Genomic DNA, 23,783 nt, shown 5'->3' on the forward strand with positions numbered 1-23,783 from the left:
TGTACTTTATTCTCCATTCTTCCACAGTAAACATAGTTAGGAAACACTGCAGTTTTTTTCTTTAATGATTCAGAATCTTGCAGTTTCTCATGATGAGAAGTTTGTATATGAATTTTCATTGTATAAGTACTATAGATATAAATATAAAAAGTATAGGAGATAGATGGATGTATCCTTGTTTTGCCCTCAACAAGACACCCATCAATTTAAGAAATATTTTATTAAGTCCCTATTATAAAACTGAGTCGCTGGATTTATTTTTAAAAGGAATCTGCTTTAAAAAATCCACTTAAAGTTTTACTCTTTATTTACCATAGCTGAGGGGAGTATGTGAATCCACATATTTAAAATTCTAGGGTGGCTTTATGGGCATGGACAAGGAGAAATAAAATTTTACTTATGAAATATCATAAGTCAAGTATGTTACAGCAGCACATTTTCTAACTGTTTATCTAAGAGCGACCAAAAGACGAACTTTACACTGCATTTACATTCACAAGCCATGGGAGATATCTGGGAAGATAAAGTCAGGTATTGCTCTAAACAAACTACCTCCAAATGATCAAACTAACTCAACACACATTGTGGGGGAGCAAGCGGGGTCCGAGGATAATGACCAAGCAAGAAGGAGGAATCCAAGAAGCTCTAAATTGCCACTGCCATCTACTCTACATACGAGAGCATCCGAGTAGATCAAACGTCCTATCGAAACAGAAGAAAAGAAGGAGAACAACAAGGAGGGGAGGAGATGAAACTTTGCTTAATATGATTTGATTTTGGAATTATTTTTCAACCTAGGATATACTATCCCTTTTTACATCATAATTTTAAAATATTAAAAAACTGAAGTTAGTCCCCAAAATGGATCCTATTATTCTGACACTCCAAATTTTCTTTGCGGTGCTAGTAAACTTCTTGTATCAAGTCAGAAGACTCAACTATACATAACGAAACTCCATCGTAGGTCAGAAAAATTATGTCAGGTCCTGAAAGTAGGCATCGGGAGCCTTCCTGAACTACAGAATAAGATTCTCACCAAGACTTCATGTAAACAAAACTACCTGAAACTTCTGTTTTCACTGTTTATGCATATGAAATTTTATAGCAAGAATTCTTGTTTCTAGGAAAAACAATTGTCGAAAATTGTGTGATCATTAACTATGACAGATTTAGCCATATCATTTTTATTTTCACAGATCATGTTAGGAAGAAAGCTATAAAATGCCAGATTAACATTTCAAAACTTACTGGCAAGTAAGAAGGGAAACTGATTCAGTTAGCAACGCTAAATAAAACAGACAGTTCATATGGATGCTTTCCATGTAAAATATTAAATAAACACTCAAAAATGGCAACTTTTTCAAATTTAATAAGCCAATCCCTAATTTACTTTTCTGAGCAAAGTTTCTTCTTATCAAAGCTCTAGCTTTACGGGCAAGTTTTTCCTGGTCAAAAACACACACTATTTAGAAGACTGGGGTATTAAATGAAATAATAAATGATTTTTCCTTTTTCCTCTGTCTCTCTTCTTCTAGCCCAAACGCTTAAATACATAAGGCCATGTCAAACAACTATTTTAGTTCGTCCACAGCGTATCAATTACAAGGACAAATGCCGAGAATTCTTCGACTGGATTCACAAGAGGGATAAAGTAGAAATGCTTGACTTACTTGCCATTGTTTCATCAGCTCTCTTACTCCCTTGGAGTCTTCTGGGAGCCTTTCCTTATGGGTGGCATCCTGCAGGACGTTGGCAGTTGTTTCGGCTTCCGTAATCCAGGCAAGAAACTTCTCCAGGTCCAGCGGGAACTGTTGCAGTAATCTATGAGTTTCTTCCAAAGCAGTCTCTCGCTCGCTCACTCTGCAAAAGAACAAATGTCCAGATGCAATTCTCCTCAAACATCAGAAAGGCGCACCCAGTGAATCCCACGAAAAGAGCAAAGTCCAGGGGACTAAATTGTAATATACGAACAAAGGGGTGAGTTGTTGCTAAAACTGCTCTTCAAAGCATCAACCACTAGAATAGCGTGTGTGTGTGTGTGTGTGTGTGTGTGTGTGTGTGTGTGTGTGTATTTGGACTTTTAGACTTTTGAAAGTTCACATGTGAATTTTCCAAAAAAAATTTTTTTTAAACATTTTAGTTTCTGATGGTCAATTTTGAAAGCTTATTTTAATATGCTGCAAAAGTTTAAGCTAATCTTTACAGGTAAAACCCTAAAATCTATACCATGCTTATCTTTGATGTCACCTGAGGCAGGAAATCATGATTAGATAGGCCAGGAGAAATGCAAACCTAGAACAGAAAGTTGAACACTGGAGGAAGAAAGAGAAGGGGACTGAAGAACAAAAGAGAACAAAACGACTGAGAAGTAGGAAAACCATGTATTTCATAGAAACCATTGTACAAAATGTAATTTTGCATAACACTATCATGTTCTAATTGTGTTAGCTTTAATTTTCATTACCTGATGGTCACACAACTGAGAATATTTTCCAGAAGAAACATTTTATGCGTAATGGAAAAAGTGGAGCCTAAAATCCAGACAGATCTGGGTTCAAATCCCAATATCCTCTACCAAGTGTGTGATACGGCAAGTTACTTAACCTCTCTGATTTCTCATCTGCAATACATATTGCTGTGATAAGAGCGAAAATACAACAATGTGTGTAAAGCTGAGCGCCTCACACATTATGTAGTCACAGATTATGGTTGCTCAAAAATGTTAGTTCCCTCTGCCCACATCCCATTCTCATCTCTCTAATCTTTTAGACGGAATGAACCAAATTCCCTAATGACACAAAAGTCTAAAGAAAAGTTATTCATATTTTCTGACAATATATATAATGCATGTATTGTGGATACACACACATATGCCCTCAGCAAACATCTACATAATAATAGCTTGGGAAGGAAAATTGCCTGAGGCAATAACAGTCCCATCTAAAAAAGATTCAGGTAAATTTTGTCTGCAGTGAGGAAATTAGTACTCTATTTACATGCCATATTTGCCTTCTATTATTACACAAACACTTTCTGGGATTAAACATAAGCTAAAAATGGATTTAAAAAAAATTGAACACTTGAACATGATACACACTGCTTGTTAAGATGTGATTGTCAATAATTATGCAAAACTGCAATTTATTTCAGCAGCAACTTTATCATGGGATGTGCAAACCAGGCAATAAACAACTCCTGCCAAGCCAGCGGCAGCAAAGCCCCCGGAAGAGCTGTTTATTCATCATGGGTGAGGTTTTTGCTGAGCATACAGTCTTCCACAGTGTAGTTTCGGTGCTCATACTGGATAAAAATCTCCTGTCTGCATTAACTGGTGGAGGGTAGAATAGGTTTATGAGGATGCAGCTATTGGAAAAAAGGAAGCATTGCACTAAGCTATTTATCAACTCCTAAATAAACTTGAATACTGCACAGCTGAAAGGTAGCTTTGTGTTCTGGTTGGGCAAATCAGTTAAACCTCGTGGAGTTCAAGGGCTAACCTGAACTGCTGGCTCCCTGCTTATTTAGTTTCCAGGCAAATTATCAATGCAGGGAGAAATATCAAAATCTCGTTATTTGCTTATTTATTTATCTTTTTATTTAATATGATTTAAAAATTCAGAACCATTGCAACAACACTGAAAATCTTAATGTCATAATCTGTCATGAAACGTACAAATGTACAGGTTGAAGCATGTGTAATTGCTAATGTCTGACCATTTCTGACCTACAAAAGGGGCAATTTCATCCCGTTCAACCTAATATTTTAGGTTGCCTCGTGCATTGCAAATCACTAAGATTTACTCCACCACCAGCTCCAAATCTGGCATAGAAATAAGCTGTCACATTGCAGAAGACAAATGCAGGGTTAGACACTGATATATATTCTAACATACTCCAAATCCACACAAAATAAAAGAGCGGTGTGAAACTCCCTCACGGCAGAGTGGAGCTTGGAGAAGTAGATACTGTGCATTTTATTACCAGCGTCATCATCACGATGAGCTGCACCTGATGCACCTTAGCTCCTCTGTCTTTCAAGAGAAACACCACTTACCTCTGCTTCCAGAGCAAGTAACTAGTAAACAACTTTCTAAAATGTGACGCACATAAACCAGATGAAAGGGTTCTACCGAGACGATGAGATTTCCAGCCAAATCCTACCACTGAGTTTGCTGCTTTGTAAATTAGGCCCTTAGGGAAGAGCAGTAACTCTTTCAGGACCCTAAGGCACTGTTTTCCTAAAGGATACCCTCGTGGTCTGAAATACTGACAACATCAGGCTGAATATTTTCTAGTTTGGAAATACGTTAAAAAAAATTCAATGGCGGCAAGAGCAGAAGAATCTCTTTCATCAGAGGTGGACTGTTATTTCCTGCTTGTGTGGGAGACTTAAGGCTGCATCCTTTCTCCTGAAATCAATCTATGTACACGGAATTCTTAAACTTTAATTGTGCCAAGTCTAGACTAGAAATGAGTCAAGGGTACTTGTATGCCATATTTGTGCATTCCAAATAGCTCTGACTATATGCCATACTTTAAAATTTTCCGTTACCATATGGCTTTAAATGGCTTATATGATAAAATAAAAATGTAGAAATAATAAGAATCATAAAGAAACAAAAAAAAATTGGCCTAGAACAAAACTAAAGATCTGGAACATCAGGCTTCCCTGGTGGCGCAGTGGTTAAGAATCCGCCTGCCAATGCAGGGGACGTGGGTCCAAGCCCTGGTCTGGGAAGATCCCACATACCGCGGAGCAACTAAGCCCGTGTACCACAGCTACTGAGCCTGTGCTCTAGAGCCCGCGAGCCACAACTACTGAAGCCCACATGCCACAACTACTGAAGCCTGCAGGCCTAGAGCCTGTGCTCCGCAACGAGAGAAGCCACCGCGACAAAAAGCCCATGCACTGCAACGAAGAGTAGCCCCAGCTCGCTGCAACTAGAGAAAGCCCGCGCACAGCAACGAAGACCCAATGCGGCATAAAAAATAAATAAATAAAATAAGTCTATTTAAAAAAAAAAAAGATCTTGAACACAGATTATTTTTTTAAAAATTCCCCTATCCAAATTATGAAATTATAGACCCTGGAGAAAATTTGGCTGAACTTTAAAAGTAAGAATGACCAGATATCATAAAATAGTAATAATGCTTTACAAATATAATCTACTGCATTGGTTAAGTACTTTTTATATAACCAATTTTAATTACCAGCAATTCCAGCTTTATAATGCATACAAATAGCTGAGAATTTGATGGAGTGTAGAATGGGATGGTGACTTGAAAAGGTTTTACTTCTATTCATAAGGGCACCATACACCAACCTCTATATATAAATACAGGCAGGTGGTTCCCAAAGTCTGTTCCGCAGCCCAGCAGCATCAGCAGCAACTGAGAACTTATTAGAAATGCAAATTCTCAAGCTTTGCCCTAGACCTACTGAATCAGAAATTCTGTGTGTGGAGGCCAGCGAGCTGTAGATCAACAAGCCTTCCAGGTGATCCTGATATATGCTAAAGTTTGAGAATCACTGACGCTAGAGACCAAACTTTGAGAACTACTGGTGCGGCGGATGCTGTGCTGGGTCTGCCTAGACCCCTCTTCAGGACTGAAGTATGTTTTGCTTTAGCTTCTAGGAAAGCAACTGGAGGCAGGTTGCATCCAGTGACTGGTAATGTGTGGGCTATAGAAGCCTGGTCCCCTTGCTCCGACTCAGGACAATTCGGGAAGGGAGCGGAGAGGAGGAGGGTTGACCGATGTTGTGGCTGCAACTGAATTAAAGCCCAGCTTCTCCTTCCGCCCTACTGTGCTTCCTTCCCCTTCCTCTCTCACAGGTATTATCCTGAGAGCACTCTCCAGAAAAAAAATTCCTGCACGTTAATTGCTTTCTCAGGACCTGCCTTTTGGAGAACTTGACCTGCTGAACTGTCACACTAAATAAAAATTTGAAAAATATACTTGTCACAAAATGTATGTGGAGAAATACATAACTATACTTGCAGAGATCGTGGTCTCAAAAGGAGACAGGACGGAGGATTCTCACACTCAGCAACTGAGCCTGAAGAGCCACTGCACCTTTGGTTGCCCTTTAAGGAGATCTATAGATAAGGCAGAGTTGCATTATCACCAGTTAGAAGCAAGAATGTACTGAAGGGGCAAAGTGCTGGAGCTATAAAGCTTAGTGCAATCCTGCATCTGCCCAAGAAGGCGCTCATCCAGAGACAAGTCTGCATAAAGGGGAAAAATCACAGAAGGCGTGTCTTCAGTACCATTTTCCATTTTCTTTTTAAGAACTGATTATCAACGATGCAATCAGATAAGTAATAACCTGCTCCTTCATACACACACACCATGGTATCTCTGAATAAATCTCTAAGACTCCAGATTTTCTATTAAGCTGAATATCACTAATTTCTTATGGGTCAACCTAATACACAAAAAGCAAAAGAGAAAAGGGAAACCTACTACTTTCCAAGGTAAGGCTGAAGAGCTTAATTAATGTATAGACAATATTCCATGATCAGATACATGGATGGATGATATTTAATCAGTGCACTATATTCTAGGACTTTTAATATATACATATATAATAAATATATATATAAGCAAACAGAAACAAACACATTGAATATTTTTAGGGAAAAAAAGGCTCAGTCTGATACAGAAGGCTATTTTGCCCAGGTGTTTCTGAAAGTGTGACAACTGGGGCAATTCACAGCACTTAGTCTTCTACTAAATAATACTTCCATCTGTGCCCTGGTATTGTCATGGAGTAACCAAATAAAACACTCTCAATCTTTCCTTCTTGGTTTATTTGCATTTTAGCCACTATCATTTCCTATGATATTTTTAGGGGAAGGATTACAGGATGACTTTCTTTTTTTTCCCCTTTTTTTGTTGTTAGACATAGATCACAGAAAGTGAGTACCTTAGCAGCAACCACTTGGACTTTGGACCAAAAGATTTCTGGCAACGTCAAACGCTACTCATAGAACCAGAGTTAACCTGACATTCAAATTCTCTGTAACCATAACAGTCTCTACTAGTTTGCTAGTAAATAAATTAATTTTGATTAAAAAAAATAACTCTACTTTGTATTTGCAAGGGGCAGCTAGAATTTTATTACCTATGGCTATACAGCAGTTTGCAGAAAGGATTCCTTTTAATCTCCAGCACTTCTATTAGTAATGTACACTAATGAAAAGCACGAATCTAAGCCAAATCCTTCAATAATGCTTGGACTAGTATCCCATTAGTTCCCTTTCTAGCAACAATTCTAACACTGCGGCTTTATTTGTCTTTGGGCAACATCTACTTAGATATATGACCCAAAAGGGTTGTGGCAATGGGAGGATGCTTCTCTTTTCTCCTCTGTTATCAAACTCTAAAGTGAGAAATATACTCTGTCCTTTTAATGGAACGATTGACAAAGGGTGTGAGATGAAGGCTGTAAGGTCCAGCATAGAAAATAAAATTTAAATCTAATAATCTATATAGCTCTTTAAAGATTTTAAAGTATGCTCAGATTTATTCTCTCACCATTTCACAAGGTATCCCCTATTTTTTCTACTTACAGTGTGTTTCTCTGTTTCTTTGTATGCTTCCAGTTGGATGTTTCATTCCAGTGGGTTCAACCTCCACACAGATTATCTTTAAATCTGAACCTCATTCTTATTTCCACAAGCCTACCAACATCTCATTCATTAGGTGATCCATGCATCTAGTCCATATGTATTATGTACCAGGATTTATGCTTGGTGATGGTGACACAAAAGTCAATGAGACATGGACATGGACTTTGGCATTTAACATATTCAACTCTGGTGGGGGAGACACATAGGTAAACATTTAACTATAGTTACAATATGATTTCGGTTATAGTTCATCTGGATTCCCTACCAGTAGCCCAAATGTAATATGCATCACACTGTATTCGTGAACTTAGATCTCAATTTGCCAAACAAGTGATAAACATTTGTTTATCAAATAAGCAAATGTTTATCTTTTTAAACGTTTGTTTCTTTTTCTCATCAAAGGAAGTGGGGATCATCTGGCTGGGCTTTATCTTAAAATACAGTGATGGATGCTCAATAAAAGTTTGCCTAATTGAATTGATTTTCATACAAATCAGAAACCTTTTAGATATATGTCATAGGTTACTGCTGCTTTCATTTTGCTGTTGGGAAGATTGATTCTGAGAGAACCATAATGACTTTCCCAAAGTTGCACACAAGTAAGTGGCAGAACTGGGATTATAGCCCAAGTCTTGCATCCTAAAAAAGAGGTTTTTCTAACTCTGAAAATAGATATTGGTGTCCACTCCTCTCTGATATATTCATTGTAGCAAAAGAAAGAAAAGTGCAGGAAAGTTTATGCCTCTGAATCCTGGCCTTCATTTTGGAGCGCAAATTTATCTATTTGTTACTTTACCGTAAGCGGCATCATTGAAACACATATAAAGCTACCCAGAGGGAACCCACACATGCAAAGATATTCTCTCACCCTAACTCTAGTAGAAAGATCTAGCCGGTCTTTGCTTCAACACACAAAAAATCCATTTTCAACACAAATCTGCTGGTTTTCTGTTCACCGACATATGCATTATGAGGCCTTCATCCCCTCTCTCCTGAGGTCTGGTACTAAATTACTCAAACTCTCCACAGTTAATTGCAAACCACAACCTAAACGTTCCCAAAGTATTGCTGATTAGTTCTCAGAAAACTCATTCCTATCTTTCGTCACCCCAGACAACGCAGGATGACTTTCTGACATATGCAGAAGCAACACACTTGCACGAAGAAATAGATTAGTCCTCTAAAGATAAACCGCAGTTTTGAAGCTATCTATTTAAACTTTCTTCAATGCTACAGACATTTTAGTAAAAAATATATATCACCTGAACTTTATCTTTGGATACTAAGAGAATATAGGTATTATCAGTCATGTAAGGAATTTCAAAATACACGTTCCATCTCTTTTATTTTTTTACTCTATGGACATTTTTAAAATTGAGATTTGCACAATATATCATTAGAGAAAAAACCATAATTATACACTTTTCCTAAAAGCATTGGGATATTTCTGAAAAGAAAACGTTAGGAGACAGCAGTAAAAATGTACTTTGTACTATTCTTTGCATTACTCACTTCACTTGACTTGTGTTTCAGGCATTTATCACTGAGAAAAATAAATTGATAAAAAATATACAAAATATTATGAACAAGTGCAGTATTCAAGATACTACGTTGGATGTTAACAAAGATGTTAACATCCTTTAGTCTAAGATCTGTGTTTTATATTTTTCTACTGATACAACACCTTAAGGTACTATTTGGAGAAGTTTAAAAATAATGTCGGAAGTAATTGATTACATTTGGTTTGGTTCACATACGGAGACTCAAAATATTATTTTGGATATTTACAGAACTGTAAAAAACCTTTAGAAAAAATGTACAGTTATACTACTATCCAGATGAATACAAACTTAGATTAGGGTTGGGTTTATAATCGGACACAATTTCTACTCTAAAAAATTCTCTCTGATTTGTATAATGAGAATCTTTAAGCTGGTTTTGGTCACTGGTAGTGTTAATCTCTTTAAAAGATATATTTTCCTAACTGTTGATAAGCTAGATTGAGTAGCTTTCTTCTCTTCTAAAGGATATATGAAAACTAGGATAGAAACCAATGAAAAAGATCATCTCCTGGAAGTCTCATAAGACTGTGCAAACAAATATGCATCCCCATCCCCAATAACTTAGAAAAAATAAAGAGAACAGTAGATTGTTAGATGCTGTTATATAATATTCCGAAGACAGCAAGGCCGGTTGGTTCAATTTTCTAAGATCAAAAGGCAAACGGATAGCAGATTCCCTTTAAAAGGAAAGAAGTGGCTAAAAACATATCAACTGATTATATGAACTTACAGTAGAGGTCTCTCAATGGAATTTAGAAATACGAACGATTTCACAATTCCTGATATGAACTTCAAGTTATAGTCTCTAAATATTTGTGACTTTTATTACTCAATTCCTCATTCAGCACTCTTGTGGTTAATAATGCACTTTTGAGAGTCCTTTAAATTCAACATTTATTGTTATAGAATTTTGCACTAAAACAATGCTCTTCAGTTTTCAAGCTCTTCTCTGTGTATCTTCTCCTTTGATATGTTCAACAACTAGATGAGGTTAATGGGGTAGGTTGTTATTATCAACACTTTATAGTTGAGAAACCTGACTTTCAGAGAGGCTGGGCAGTTTCCAACGTAAGTGGCTCTAGTCCACTATGACATTCTCTCTTAAGGTAGACTTGCCAATCTCCCTGTGAGGTAAACATAATGGATATTAATATAGTACTATGCTCAAAAGCGCCTCATTTGCTGTGATTATTATAAGAATTAGGACTATGGTGTATATTTGTGTGAAGACAAAAATTATTATTCCTTTGCTTATCACCTTCAGCTGCCACCTAAGAGACCTATTAAAATGAATACTGCACTTTGGACTTGAAGTAGGCTTGAGGATTTTATTTTAAAAGAGGGCATTACAGTCAAGAATAAAATATTTTTATTCTTATGAAATAGTAGAAAGTTACAGTACATACGGTTGTGGCCTTCTCATAATGGTAATTTACGTTTGCTAATGATACCAAGATAATCTGGAAATCTGTATCTTTTGAGAAATGTTTTACACTAAAATGATCTAACAAGAAAACCAAACCTTCATATGTTTCTTTCCTAGAAATATTACAGTAAAATAGATACATTTTAATAAGACTGGTTGGGAAATGAATTCATCTCTCAAAGTGACTCTGTCTTGGTAGACGCTAAAAGAATTGCCCTTTTAATTTTCAATCCCTTTTAATGACTCAGATATGATTTATAAGACTTGTAGGATTACAAATAACTTGAGCTAATTAAAACTAATGATCAAAATAAAGATTTAAAGTTTCCTGCTTTCTTACTTTTAATTACTATGGGGAGAAACTACATTGAAAAGAACTAGATTATGTGAAATATACCGATGGCCTTCTATAAAATCAAGTCAAATTTATGAAGAATAGTAAAAAATTAAGGATTTATTTTTTCAAGTAAAACTACAACACTACAGGAATAAATCTGAGGGCTGCACGTACTTTCAAAAATCCTCTTACTTATGAATGCACCGCTTATAAAAGGCTCTATATCTTCATTATCATCATCAACATCAGCCATCATCATGAACTTACTGTAAATTCCTTGAGGACAAGGATTGACGCCACAGTTCCTGGCACTTAACACTCAATACATTAAATTAAAATGAAATAGGCACAGCTTCTAAAAATGAGAAGGTCACAATCCCTTGTTTCTAAAGCACTCATAAATTAGAATTATTTCTTGATGCAAATTTACTGAATAATAATTTATATTTGTATAGAATTTTAAAGTTTATGCATTGCTTTCTCATATACTATTTCAGTTGAACCTCACGGTAACTTATAGGTATCCTCTTGTTGGTTACAGAGAATTGACTGCATAACAGACTATCACTCAGTTATAACTAAGGTGTTTAAAAATGAGAATAAACAATCCTGTGATCAAAATTATGTTTTGCTTTGTAGAAGTGTGGATATTAAATCTTTGGAGCTTATCTCTTTCATCAAGTTTTGTACTAGCAGTTAAAGTGAAATGGTGGACTATTTCACTGAGCAACATGACACATTTAATTGTCAGTGACTGAATCTCTGCTACTCTTACACGAAAACAATGTATTTTTTGAAAAAAGAAATTAAATGTACTCCTGCAAAGAATGCTAATTCAGTGTATTTTTAGGTGCATTGTAAAAACAGAGGGCAAAGCAAACAATAAGTTCTGTCAAAATGAATCCATTGGATTGGCAACTTTTTTGATAGACTGTAAGTTTGATCCTGGTCCAGAGATAGCATGTACCAAAAGGGCCTTAAAAGTCATCCTATCCAGGCACCCATTTGGCTCTGTCAGCCGACATATTCCTCCCTTCCCTGCTTTGCATCACCCATGGATTGGAACAGATACCCTCTCTGTAGCTCCACTCATGTTCTGTCAAAAAAAAAAAAAAAAAACAATAAGGGAATTCCCTGGCAGTCCAGTGGTCGGGACTCCATGCTTTCACTGCCGAGGGCCTGGGTTCAATCCCTGGTTGGGGAACTAAGATCCCGCAAGCCATGTGGAGTGGCCAATAACATAACATAATATAACATAAAACATAACATAACGGAAGTGTTCATCATTTAAAAAAATTTAGTATGTCAGGGATGAGAATAGAGCGTTGTGGCATAGCACCAGAGATCTTCCTTCGTCACTTGACACTGATCTTTTTTTTTTTTTTTTTAATCTTAGTTCCCCGACCAGGGATTGAACCCGGGCCCCCACCCCACCCCACCCCACCCCACCCGCAATGAAAGCGCTGAGTCCTAACCACTGGACCGCCAGGGAATTCCTGAACACTGCTCTATTAATCAACATTCTTTGTGTAAAAGCATGAAATGGTTGCTAAACCACCCAGTTTACCTTGCATGTAGCAGGATTTCTCCAACTTAGTCATAGGAATATAATGAAAGACCTTGTCAAATGTCCTGATGAAATGTAAATACACTGCTGCATTTTGCTTATCTACCATTCTAAAAATTCTTCAGTGAAAAAAATTATTTTTGCCTCAAACATATAGGTAATATAAGTTTTTTTTAAAAAAATCTCTGTATTTGTTTTACTAAATTACCTGATTAGTCTCTGCAAGAAATGGGTTCATATTTCTCTCACAGCCTCCATGTAAGAAGCATTCACGATTTTACATGTCTTTGGTAGCTACAATAATATCTCCTGTGATTTAAAAATAGAATTCAACTGCATTTGTCAACATCTAGCTAGAAGGCAATTAATATAGCTACGAAAGGAAGGCCATCATCACCCTTTTGTAGAGACCAGGGCATTTAATAAAGATGGTGGCAATAGATTATAACTGCAGTGATAATCACAGAATTTTTGAAGACTGTGCTAAACAATCTAGCAGATGTTAAATGTTTGCTCATTTCATTCAGTCTTATAAAATGGCAACTGGATCACCATGAAAGAAAAGGTTAGGTTCTCAGAGAATAATGTTATTTCATTAATTGATAGATCAGTTCTCGTCGGGAAAAAATATTCAAACAAATCTTACAGACAACACAACAGAGGCTTTCTGGAAAGTGAGGGAGAATTTTGACTAACAGGGTGCTTGCAGAGTGCTACTGGTATTCCGTGGGGAGGGGCTGGAGATGGTAGACTCCACATACAACAGAACACTGTTCCAAGTCCCATAATACTTTTGAATGTCCCACTAGATATGCACGTAGGGCGAAACCCTGTTTATAAACACCTGAACCTAGAACTTAACTCAATTTTACATGCAAATATAAAAGACTTTTGTCAAGATTTTAATACACACTGATTTTTTCATAAATGCAACTAACTGCCATGAAAATCCAAGGAAAATTTTACATTGTGTTGTTAAGAATTTTGTCAAAAATTGTTTAGCATTTTGGAAAATTACACTATGGATGGCCAGTGCCACTCACAGTATTTGAGTCCCGGTACAACACACTGGTGTCACCCCACATTCGTTGATATTGCATTCACAGTATAATCAACTAGAACCTTCATTTGTGTTCTAGTTTGATCCTGACTGAATCATTACATACTGAAATACATATTATTTTATTATAAATGACTCGTATTTCTCTTTAAAATTAAAGTCAGTGCACCCTTTTTAAAAAAATGTGTCTGTAGGTAGGGTATATTATCTACAAATTTTAGTTTATGACAGTAAGGAAGGTGTTACAAAGTATTTGTTATAAGAAAGAAAGGGGTTGGCATTGGATCTGAGGAGGTTGAAAACCACTGATACAGAGCTACGTGGAAATTTCAAGATGAGAACATTATACTGAAAATAAATAGAATTTTTAAAGGAGAGAATGAGGATATTTTCCCTCTGCATCCAACCCCTGATCCTTACAGCTCCATAGAGAACAGAACAGTATTTTTAAAATTGCTCACTTTTACAGCCAGCTGTGACTACCAGTGAAGCAGCGGTCTACTTCATATACGAACCTGAATTAAAAACAGCCAGGCCTTTAGTCAGTTCAGAGCCCACATCCTTGATTACATTTGACACAACAATCATCATCATATCTTAAGACTCAAATCAGCCTGACAGTGCTCGACTCAGGGCTGCTTCTCCCAATTAGCTGAAAATTGCAGCCCAGCTCATCTTCTAGGGAATAAGTTTACATTTACAATTTTGCTGTGGTGAAAAGGCAATGAACATGATGGAAAGAGCAAATCAACTTTCTAACTTACACAATAACTACTTTAAGTTCACTAACTCTAGTAAACCTGTTTTGACAGGAATGAAAAAGTACAGGCGTTTTGTTATTATTTTTTTAGATACACAAAGCTTAAGATAGCTAGAGTTTGGACTAGAAAGGGGGACATAAACACACACTGTGAATATTTTTAAAAAGTATTTTCCAAATGAGAGCTTTCGGAAGGGACAGTCTTTTATGTAAAAGACATATTAAAATAATTTGCAAGTAATAGATAGGTCCTTATTATTTGGAAATGAAAAGTTATTAGATATCAGGGTCCTACAGAATGAATTTACAATAAGATGCTAACAAGAGAACACTGTTTGTTAGTGTGACACAAGTGTTATTCTACGTATCTGGTTCAAAAATCATTTCTCTTCTATATTTCTAGGGGAAAAATAATCAAGGAGATTTTTGTGCATTTTACTTCCTCAATTGTGATACTTTTTGACCTGGATCAAGGCAGTTTGCATAGGCTATGGAAAAAAATGAACAATAGCGAGGTACCCTCACTTCATGGCAGCATTTCAGATGGCTGTGCTGAAGGTCTGCTCAGAGGAACAATGCCCTGATGTGCCATTTGCTAAGTGGATACCAGCTCAGAGTCAGAAGACAGAAATATACAGATGAGACAAAGAAGAGGCTAAAGAAGTGAAAAAAAAATGCTGAGAAGCAGAATAACTAGAAAAGCAAGAAGATGCTGGAGGGGCCTGAGACAAGGATTTTCTAGCCATTGGGGATGGGGGAATACCTGGGCAGGAATAGGAATATACGACCTGACCAAGCGTGTGGGACCCATGGGAAGCAACCGCAGAAAATAATGGAGAAACCATGGAGGCTGAAGTGGAGATCAAAAGGAATAGGCAGGGAGGCAAAGTTGGGGACAGGATCACATAAGAAGTGATAGAAATAATAAGAGAGGAGGCACAGTAAAGGCAATGCTTCTTCGAGTTTTATTTTCCCCAAACATCCGTATTCACCCAAAGCTGAGCATTTCTTCCAAGACACCACGTTATGAATAGCCTTAATTTTATGGATATCCCAAAAGAAGAAATACTTTTTTTATAGTACAGCTATATTTATGTCGGAATTAGGACGGATTTTTAAAGAGTATTTTTTGATGCAAGTTTTAATCATCATGTAGGAAATAAGACAAGGCTGAATAAATGAATGTTCATCTATTATATATATTCATTGATTATACGTATGCTGTATATAACATCATCTAAATTAATTTTCCCCCAAATTTTAATGATGTGAATTATTGCGAAAAGATAGTGCCAATGCTTCTCAGTGAATTAATTGATGTCTTTCTCCTCTAAGATTAGCCAACAATCTGATTATTGTAAGCAACATTTCCATAGGCTCTGTTCTCCTTTGGAAAACAAAGTTCACATTTTCTGTTGTTAATTAAATCTTTGAAGAGTTTGTTTTAGACCTTTAGAAAAAAAAATCCTCCTGTAAACCAACATTCTTTAAAATTATCTAGAAAAAAGTATACAGTCACATTTTTAAAAACACCACCACCCGCTGCTATGAGCATCACGAGGTTAATATATACACAGCAAAGTTCGGCAAAAATAATCAGAAATAAGCCTTAGCAATGAAATCCACATATTTAATTTTACTCTGTCATTACCTCAGAGTGTTTTTCCAAATTCTAGCAACCCGAATCATAAAGAAATGGAATTAGAAATCCTTTGAGTGACTCCTTCTTAAATTATGGATACCATGTTGTAAAGCATCTGGCTCATTCTAGTACTAGCATTTCTCAAAATAAAAAAAAAATACCCTTTATATTTTGTCATTTAAATAAGCCTCTTAGTGATTAATCAACTGATTTGCTATACCTGGTTTCAAGGTATATGCTAGTGACAATACCGATAATGGCACGACACTTTAAAACTCCACACAAGTAGATTACTCAACAATTTGGTCACTTTCCTATTCAGGTTCAGTCAGGTAAGTGTGGTTATGAATTGCTTTTGCTCGCCATAGCATGGGAGTTAAATTTTTTTTTATCCAATTCTTATTTTGCTCGATGAGTCCTGTGAGCGCAAAGAAGTAAAAGTTACCATATCGGGGGCTTCCCTGGTGGTGCAGTGGTTAAGAATCCGCCTGCCAATGCAGAGGACATGGGTTCCATCCCTGGTCCGGGAAGATCCCATATGCCACGGGGCAACTAAGCCCATGCACCACAACTACTGAGCCTGCGCTTTAGAGCCCGCGAGCCACAGCTACTGAAGCCCTCAGGCTTAGAGCCTGGGCTCTGCAACAAGGGAAGCCACCGCAACGAGAAGCCCGTGCACTGCAACGAAGACCCAACACAGCCGAAGATAAATAAATTAAATAAATAAATTAAAAAAGAAAGATGACAGAGGTATTAACATTAAGAAAAAAGCTGCCATATCAAAATCCATGCAAGGGGAGAGGCCAGTTTACAGGATTGACAATGAATGAGGCGGCACATCTGGGAAAGATGAATGCCATTCAGAATGATCATGCTGCTGAGTTTCATCTATCTGTTCACTTGGTGTCAATGAAATTGTTGAAGTGAATTTCAAAAATTTTACAGTGGTTACTTTGAAATCACTGGCTCCCCAAGCAACTTTCTAAAGTCGAGCTCAGCTCTTCCATTTCCCTGCTGGGATGACAGAACACACCGCGAGTTTACTGCTACTCCCCACCCGTCTTAGAGACCACTGTGTGTGTCACTAGTGCACCTTCCTTCCTCGATAAATGTTGTCAGCGGAAACAAACAATTTGTGGATAAACTGTTTCTTTCTTTTTCCCTTTCTTATTTACAACATTTGTACCATTATGTAACTACATTCTAGGACTAATTTAATAATTAGTTTATCATTAAGTAGTTTGAGTTCTTAGAGGAAAAATGACAGTCTCTAGAGGTAAAGGTGTAGCTCATCATATACACTGTAAAATTGGAGTGTTTTTGATAGGCACATACGTACATGATTTTTCATTTGAAAATATGAATATCATAATTTTCCCCACCTGATCATGTCTTGCCTGGAGCATATTTTAAAGTAGCTCTGAAAACTTGCAATGTGTGACATAATTATTTTAATCTCCATAAAAAATGATGTGATAAAAGTATTGGCGTAGCCTTGGTGCTAGAACTAAAAATACTGCATATATGTTTTGTGGAATATGTACTCAAATGATACAATGATAGTATTAAGGATACATTTTAAGTGTCTTGGCTATTAACCCAGTGCAAGTAAATTTAGAATTCTATAGATTCCCTCATTAAATTATAACCGTATTGACAATTCTTCCTATATATGTTAGAAGGAATAAAAGTTAACATTAATAGAATGTTATATCTCTTCTTCGAGAAAAAGATATTATTATTATACTCTCCTAGCATATGTATTCATAAACATAAATACAAGGGGAATTTTGTTCAGCGTCCTCAACACCCATTACAGTACCTGGAAAAGAGTGAGCGCTTAATTTTTACCAAAGCAATTAATTAGAAAATGAAAACTATATGTTCATATCAGTCTTTTCACCTTAGATACTTTCATTATATAATAATGACACTAGTACACATGTAACTGTTACTATTTGAGTCTTTTTCTTTTAAAGTTAGAATCATTAGGCTCTACCAGGTAACCCATTTCAAAAGCAAAATTTGGCAGAAGTTTGGAATAGAGATGAAGAAAATGGAGAGACACTTGCTTTTCCAAGAAGAATGGCACATATTTGCTTAGATGCCCTCTTGCAGCCCGTCACAATGATGCTGGCAAAAGCAGAAAAGAGTTAATAGAACTATTTACAGGTACGTACGTATGCACTACAACTCTCTGAAGTATTGAAAAGTAACAAGTCACCCAACGTGAGAAAATTCTCAAAGAATCAGAGAACCCAAGATCGTATAAATGATACTTCAGTGTAAACATAAGGCAAAGAAAAAGAAGTCTTCCCTCTTTTTCTTCAAATACAAGAATTTCTGTGTCAGAATTGTCACAAAGCTGGGGTTTTGAGCTTGGGAAAGTCGTAGACTCTCTGTGTCTCAGTATCCTTTCCTGAGTTATAAATATTTTGATAATGAAATTGGCAACACATTCGGTTAACTCAGACATGTAAAATGTTAAATTCATTTGAAAGGCGGACTAGGAAATTGTAAAGATGTCTGTCTCCCTGGTTGTTGTTTGACAAGAGAGAGCGGAACTCAGCCCGAGTAAGCCATCCTGCCCTTTTAATTAGGGGCTTGCAGTCAAGAAGGAGTCTGCAAAATCCTGCTAGAACTGTGTTTCAACTCAGGTTCTCCAGACTCTACTGAGCAGCCCTGGCCTCTCCTCAGAGCAGATTGGTCTATCCATCAGGAATGGTTGCCAAGTGAGAAGTATATGGAGGCTGATTCACACACACCAAGTGCTTGGCTGGGCTTCTAGAAGCGCCTATCTGCCAGGGTAAATTTTTCTGTCACCAGCAGCAACCTAACAATTAGGCTAAATGCAATCATTAGCAGGTTGTAGATTATATGTTTTGTATGGGGAAAAAAACCTGTAAGAGTTAGTCCCATGTTATTAACACGCTGATGAGGATAGAGTATCAAGGAGGGTTAATGGAGTTTGTTTCAGGGGAAAAAAATATGTATTAGCAGATCCCAGCAATTATAATAGACTCTTGTTTATTGCTATTTGCTAAAATAGACACTTCTTTTACTAAAGGGATCCGAGATTATTTCTGTGATTTCGAAAGGATTTACCCTCCATTCTCACTGTGGAAGGTCTCAGGAAAACAAAGATAAGTCAAATATGCTGCGCCAGAGAACTGATCTCTCTCTTTCTCTGTCATCATTGTCATTGTTGTTTTCAAAGTTGTCTTCCTTCTCCTTTGCCTCCTCTTTCTTTCTCTCTCTCTCTCCAATCCCTCTCCCTTATTTATCTATCCCCCTATCTATATCTATCTAACCATCCATCCATCCATGAAAATGTTCCTAACCTTCTAATAGAATATGAGGTTAAAATAATAGTTCGAAGGGAATAACAGAAAACGCCTACGTCTGAGTAGAGTCGAAGGCAGAATAACACAACTTCCCTTGATTAGTATGCAAATTTATAAATTTATGCCCAAGTGAAGAGTTGAGCTAATGGCACTTGAGAATACTACTTAGGTGACATCCAGTGAAATGATCTTCATGCAGTAGCCTAGGCTGGATGCTATGCCATCTCTCTTACAAATGCTTACTGAGTACTGAGTAGTGCACCAGTTACTATAGTGGCCCGTAAGATTCTTCTAGAGAAATCAGTTCCACGGTCAAGGTTATTAAACGTATGCATACTATATAGACTATCCTTTTCCTCACACATTCCCAAACACACATTGTGTATTCACAATGCATACACTCTAATAAAAGTCTGATTAATTCTACAGAAATTTGTTTACTTTGACTTAACCTGATCATGCCTAAACTTTTTTTTTTTCACCATGTACCCCTTCTTGAGTTAACTAGTTCTGGCAGAGACCCATTTGGGAAAAAAAAAATAGGAGAAAAGTATAGGAGGGGGATAATCAGGATGCTAAAGTCATGTGTCCACCTGATGCTTGAAATTATTACCCCGAGGCATTACCCAGCCTGTTCTTGAATACTTCTACAACTTTACAAGGCAGCCTGTTCCATCTTTGGACAGCTTGATCACAAAATCCCTCTCTGCTAAGCTGAAATATAAATTCTTAGGACTACATTACATGCTTGAATTTATCCAGCCTAATATCTCCTTAGTTTTCCTTTTCCACTGCTCTGTTGCACAGTGTGTGTGTGTGTGTGTGTGTGTGTGTGTGTGTGTGTGTGAGAGAGAGAGAGAGAGAGAGAGAGAGAGAGAGAGAGAGAGAGAGAGAGAGATTATTGTCACTAAAACCCCTGTTATCTCCCCATTCTGAATGTTTTCGGTTGGCATAATGCAGTGGTTCTCAAACTGTAATATGCATAGAAATGAGCTGGAGACTGGAAAGCTGGTTAAAAGTTTTCTGGGCCACATCCCCAGAGATTCTGATTTAGTAGGCTGGGGTAGGACCCACACATTTTCATTTCTAGCCAGCTCACAGGTGATGCTAATGCTGCTAGTCCAAGGACCACACTTTGGGTAACACTTGGGTAGTATATACTTTGACGCTCTGCCAAGACCCATGCCCTAGCTGGTGGGAATATTGGCTGCTAACAGCTCACAGCTGCCTCTCTCACTGGAAATTGGCCTCAGCTGTAGGTAACTGTTTTATCCAAGGTTGCCCTCTCCCACAGGGTGACCCAGAACCAATAACCAGCTGATGCTGGAATACAAAGGCCCAGCCCCCTTGCCTCAATTCAGGACGTCTCTGAGGGGACCTACAAATTCCAGATCTCCCCTTAGAAGCTGCCCAGGCCTCAGGTTCACTGCAGGGTAGCTTCTCTCTCTGCCCAATCTTACCTCTGTCACATCCTTATACACGTATCTCATGGAAACACTCTTCAACAAACCTTCTGCACACAACTCTCCATCTCAGGGAATCTTCTTCTCCCTGTTTCCAGGGAGCCCAGTCTAAGTCGGTTGGATCGTGTCTTTTATTTTACTTTTCTTTTGAACCAAGTGTATTGCCTTATATTTACATTTCATCTTTCAATATGCAGCCTACCACCCCAAGTTGTGGAAATCTTTTTGGCTCCCGGTACTCTTGTCTACAGTATTTGCTATTTCTCTCTGCTTTGTGTCACTGGCAAATTTGATAAGGATGCTATCTACGTCTTCATCCAAGTCACTGATGGAAATATTGAAGAGGACAGAGCTGAGATTAGATTACTGAGAAAAGCTGCCAGAACCTCCTTCCAAGTTAATATGTATCCATTAAAAAACAATGAAGGGAGCATAGGCCTCAGGGACACAGATTTTGGTTTGAAACACCAGCTCTGTCTAAGTAGAGGTCAACAGCTATACTCACAGCTAAAAAGAATAATGCCATTTTAGCCTGCCTGTTTTTAATAGGCAACTTAGGTATGACTTACATATTAAAATAAACATCAATAAATCATATCTCACTATCAAATCATAAAAATCATAAGCAATCATTATGAATTCACGATTATTACTCACTCAATTTGTCTCAGGATGCAATTTGTGTTTGGTCATTTTTGTGGAGGGTTTGTTTCATTTAAACATTTTTAAAAAGAGGTTGTGATGAAGTTGATGTTTAATAGCTAATTCAATTTCACTACGTAGATTTAAAATACTTGCAATGCGAAAGAAAAACCCAACTCCTCAGGAATTGTATGAGTAGCCATGAATCTATGAAATGCAGGTTAAAATCTCCAAAAGGGCTTGGATTAGGTCTGTTTGACTTGCTTTAAATGCTCTCTGGCATGAAGACACTGACCGGCCACAGAATGATGTACTGAGTATCACATTAGGGAACTGAGGAAGCTGACTGAGAAGCTGAATATCACAAGATATTTAAAACCCACAACCACTGATTTGAACGTGGAATTGATTGCTCGCAAATTTGAAGAGTTTCCATCTCTTTGGATGAATACTGACGCTAGGCAGAATGGCCAGTGCATAAAACATTGGCTGGAGGCGCATGGATACTGCTTTTCTTTCTGATGATTGAATAAGTCACCATGTACCTCAAGGAAGTATTTCCCATCCATTTTTTCTGTTTAAAAGATAATACCTGAGCGTTACCTTCCTAATAAAAATGTAGTAAGGATTTTTTTTTTTTTTTGCGGTACGCGGGCCTCTCACTGTTGTGGCTCCAGACGCGCAGGCTCAGAGGCCATGGCTCACAGGCCCAGCCACTCCGCAGCATGCGGAATCTTCCCAGACCGGGGCACGGACCCGTGTCCCCTGCGTCGGCAGGCGGACTCTCAACCACTGCACCACCAGGGAAGCCCAAGGATTTTTTTTTTTTTTTTTTTTTTTTTTTAGCGGTACGCGGGCCTCTCACTGTTGTGGTCTCTCCCGTTGCGGAGCACAGGCTGTGGACGCGCAGGCTCAGCAGCCATGGCCCACGAGCCCAGCCGCTCCGCAGCATGTGGGATCCTCCCAGACCGGGGCACGAACCCACGCCCCCTGCACTGGCAGGCGAACACCCAACCACCGCGCCACCAGGGAAGCCCAAGCCCAAGGATTTTTAAAAGGAAAAAAAAAATCCAATCTGGAAATGCTTTCGATTGTTACTAAATTGGGAGTAAGTCAAATAAATATTAGCAGGGACTTCCCTGGTGGTCCAGTGGCTAAGACTTTGCCTTCCAGTGCAGGGGGTGCAGTTTGATCCCTGGTCAGGGAGCTAAGATCCCACATGCCTCGTGGCCAAAAAAAAAAAAAAAAAAGAACCCAAAACATAAAACAGAAGCAATATTGTAGAAAATTCAATAAAGACTTATAAAAATGGTCCACATCAAAAAAAATCTTTAAAAATAGATACAGGCAAAATACATTTACAAAAATAGGAAAGAAAGTGCTAAAAAATGTTAAGGTTGATTATTTCTCAATTTTTAAAATTTTCTAAAGTAAATATCACTTCATATTAGGGGAAAATTACTTCAAAATACAGAAGAAACTTCCAAACACAGAACAACGGTAGGTAAAATATAAAAACACAAAACCAGAAAGGCACAGTCTGGGCTCAGAAACAAGACAAATACCTCTGTGGGTCAGAAGTGACACAGAAACACAAAGTAGTATGCAGGGTTGAAGACATGAAGCTGTTGGACTCTGGGAAGTAGGTAGTGGCTGCCAGGAGTTCAGAAGCTACTGGCCTCAAGAATCTGAAAATGCTCCATGTAAGACAAAGAACCTGAGCCAGGCTCTTTGCCTCAGTTAGCTAGGAATAGTATCATGCTTCCCAAGTGGTCAAAGGGGTCTAAGAAAGAGGTGCTGTTAAACAGCACCTAGAACTGCTTCAATGACCCCCCTTTGGGGGAGGAAACGGAAAAGAACTGAAAAGAGAATTCCACAAAATTCACTAATACCTGTTTTGTATATTTTTTAATATCAGAAATGCATCTGAATTAATGGTTTACAGAAAGAAAATGAATCCCTATTATAAACTGAATGAAGCCAAAAGATCTCCACATCAGATGACTGTTAGAATTGGAGAGATAAAATTACAAATCAAATGATGACTATATCCATTTTTCAAAATAACTCCACTTCCTAAAAATAAACTCCAGCTAATTTATATATTTTATTGAATATTTTAAAGATTCTGAGAATGATAGTGATGGGAAGACAATGAAAAATGCATATATAATTGAAAGTAATATAATGGATACTGTTGATAACATCAATGCTTCAATTAAACGAAGCAAGGGAAGCCTTCTCCCATTTGTTTTCATTTTAGATACCATAATATTAAATTAATGAATGAAAAAAAGAAAGGTCTGTTGGTGTCCTATAACTTTTGTTTAGGAAACAATTATAATG

General features: G+C 37.5%; 1 protein-coding gene across 4 annotated transcripts in view; it reads right to left on the reverse strand.

Annotated features, from left to right (window-relative positions):
- The window catches only part of DMD (dystrophin), a 2,035,184-nt gene that overhangs the window by 511,142 nt on the left and 1,500,259 nt on the right, over window positions 1–23,783 (reverse strand). For all 4 annotated transcript variants that reach the window (XM_065901098.1, XM_065901100.1, XM_065901101.1 and 1 more), the window contains one exon: window positions 1,671–1,860. In XM_065901098.1, coding sequence (XP_065757170.1) covers window positions 1,671–1,860 — 190 coding nt within the window. The remainder of the gene's footprint in view (window positions 1–1,670; window positions 1,861–23,783) is intronic.

Source organism: Phocoena phocoena, chromosome X, assembly GCF_963924675.1.
Source record: "Phocoena phocoena chromosome X, mPhoPho1.1, whole genome shotgun sequence".
NCBI classification, from domain to species: domain Eukaryota; kingdom Metazoa; phylum Chordata; class Mammalia; order Artiodactyla; family Phocoenidae; genus Phocoena; species Phocoena phocoena.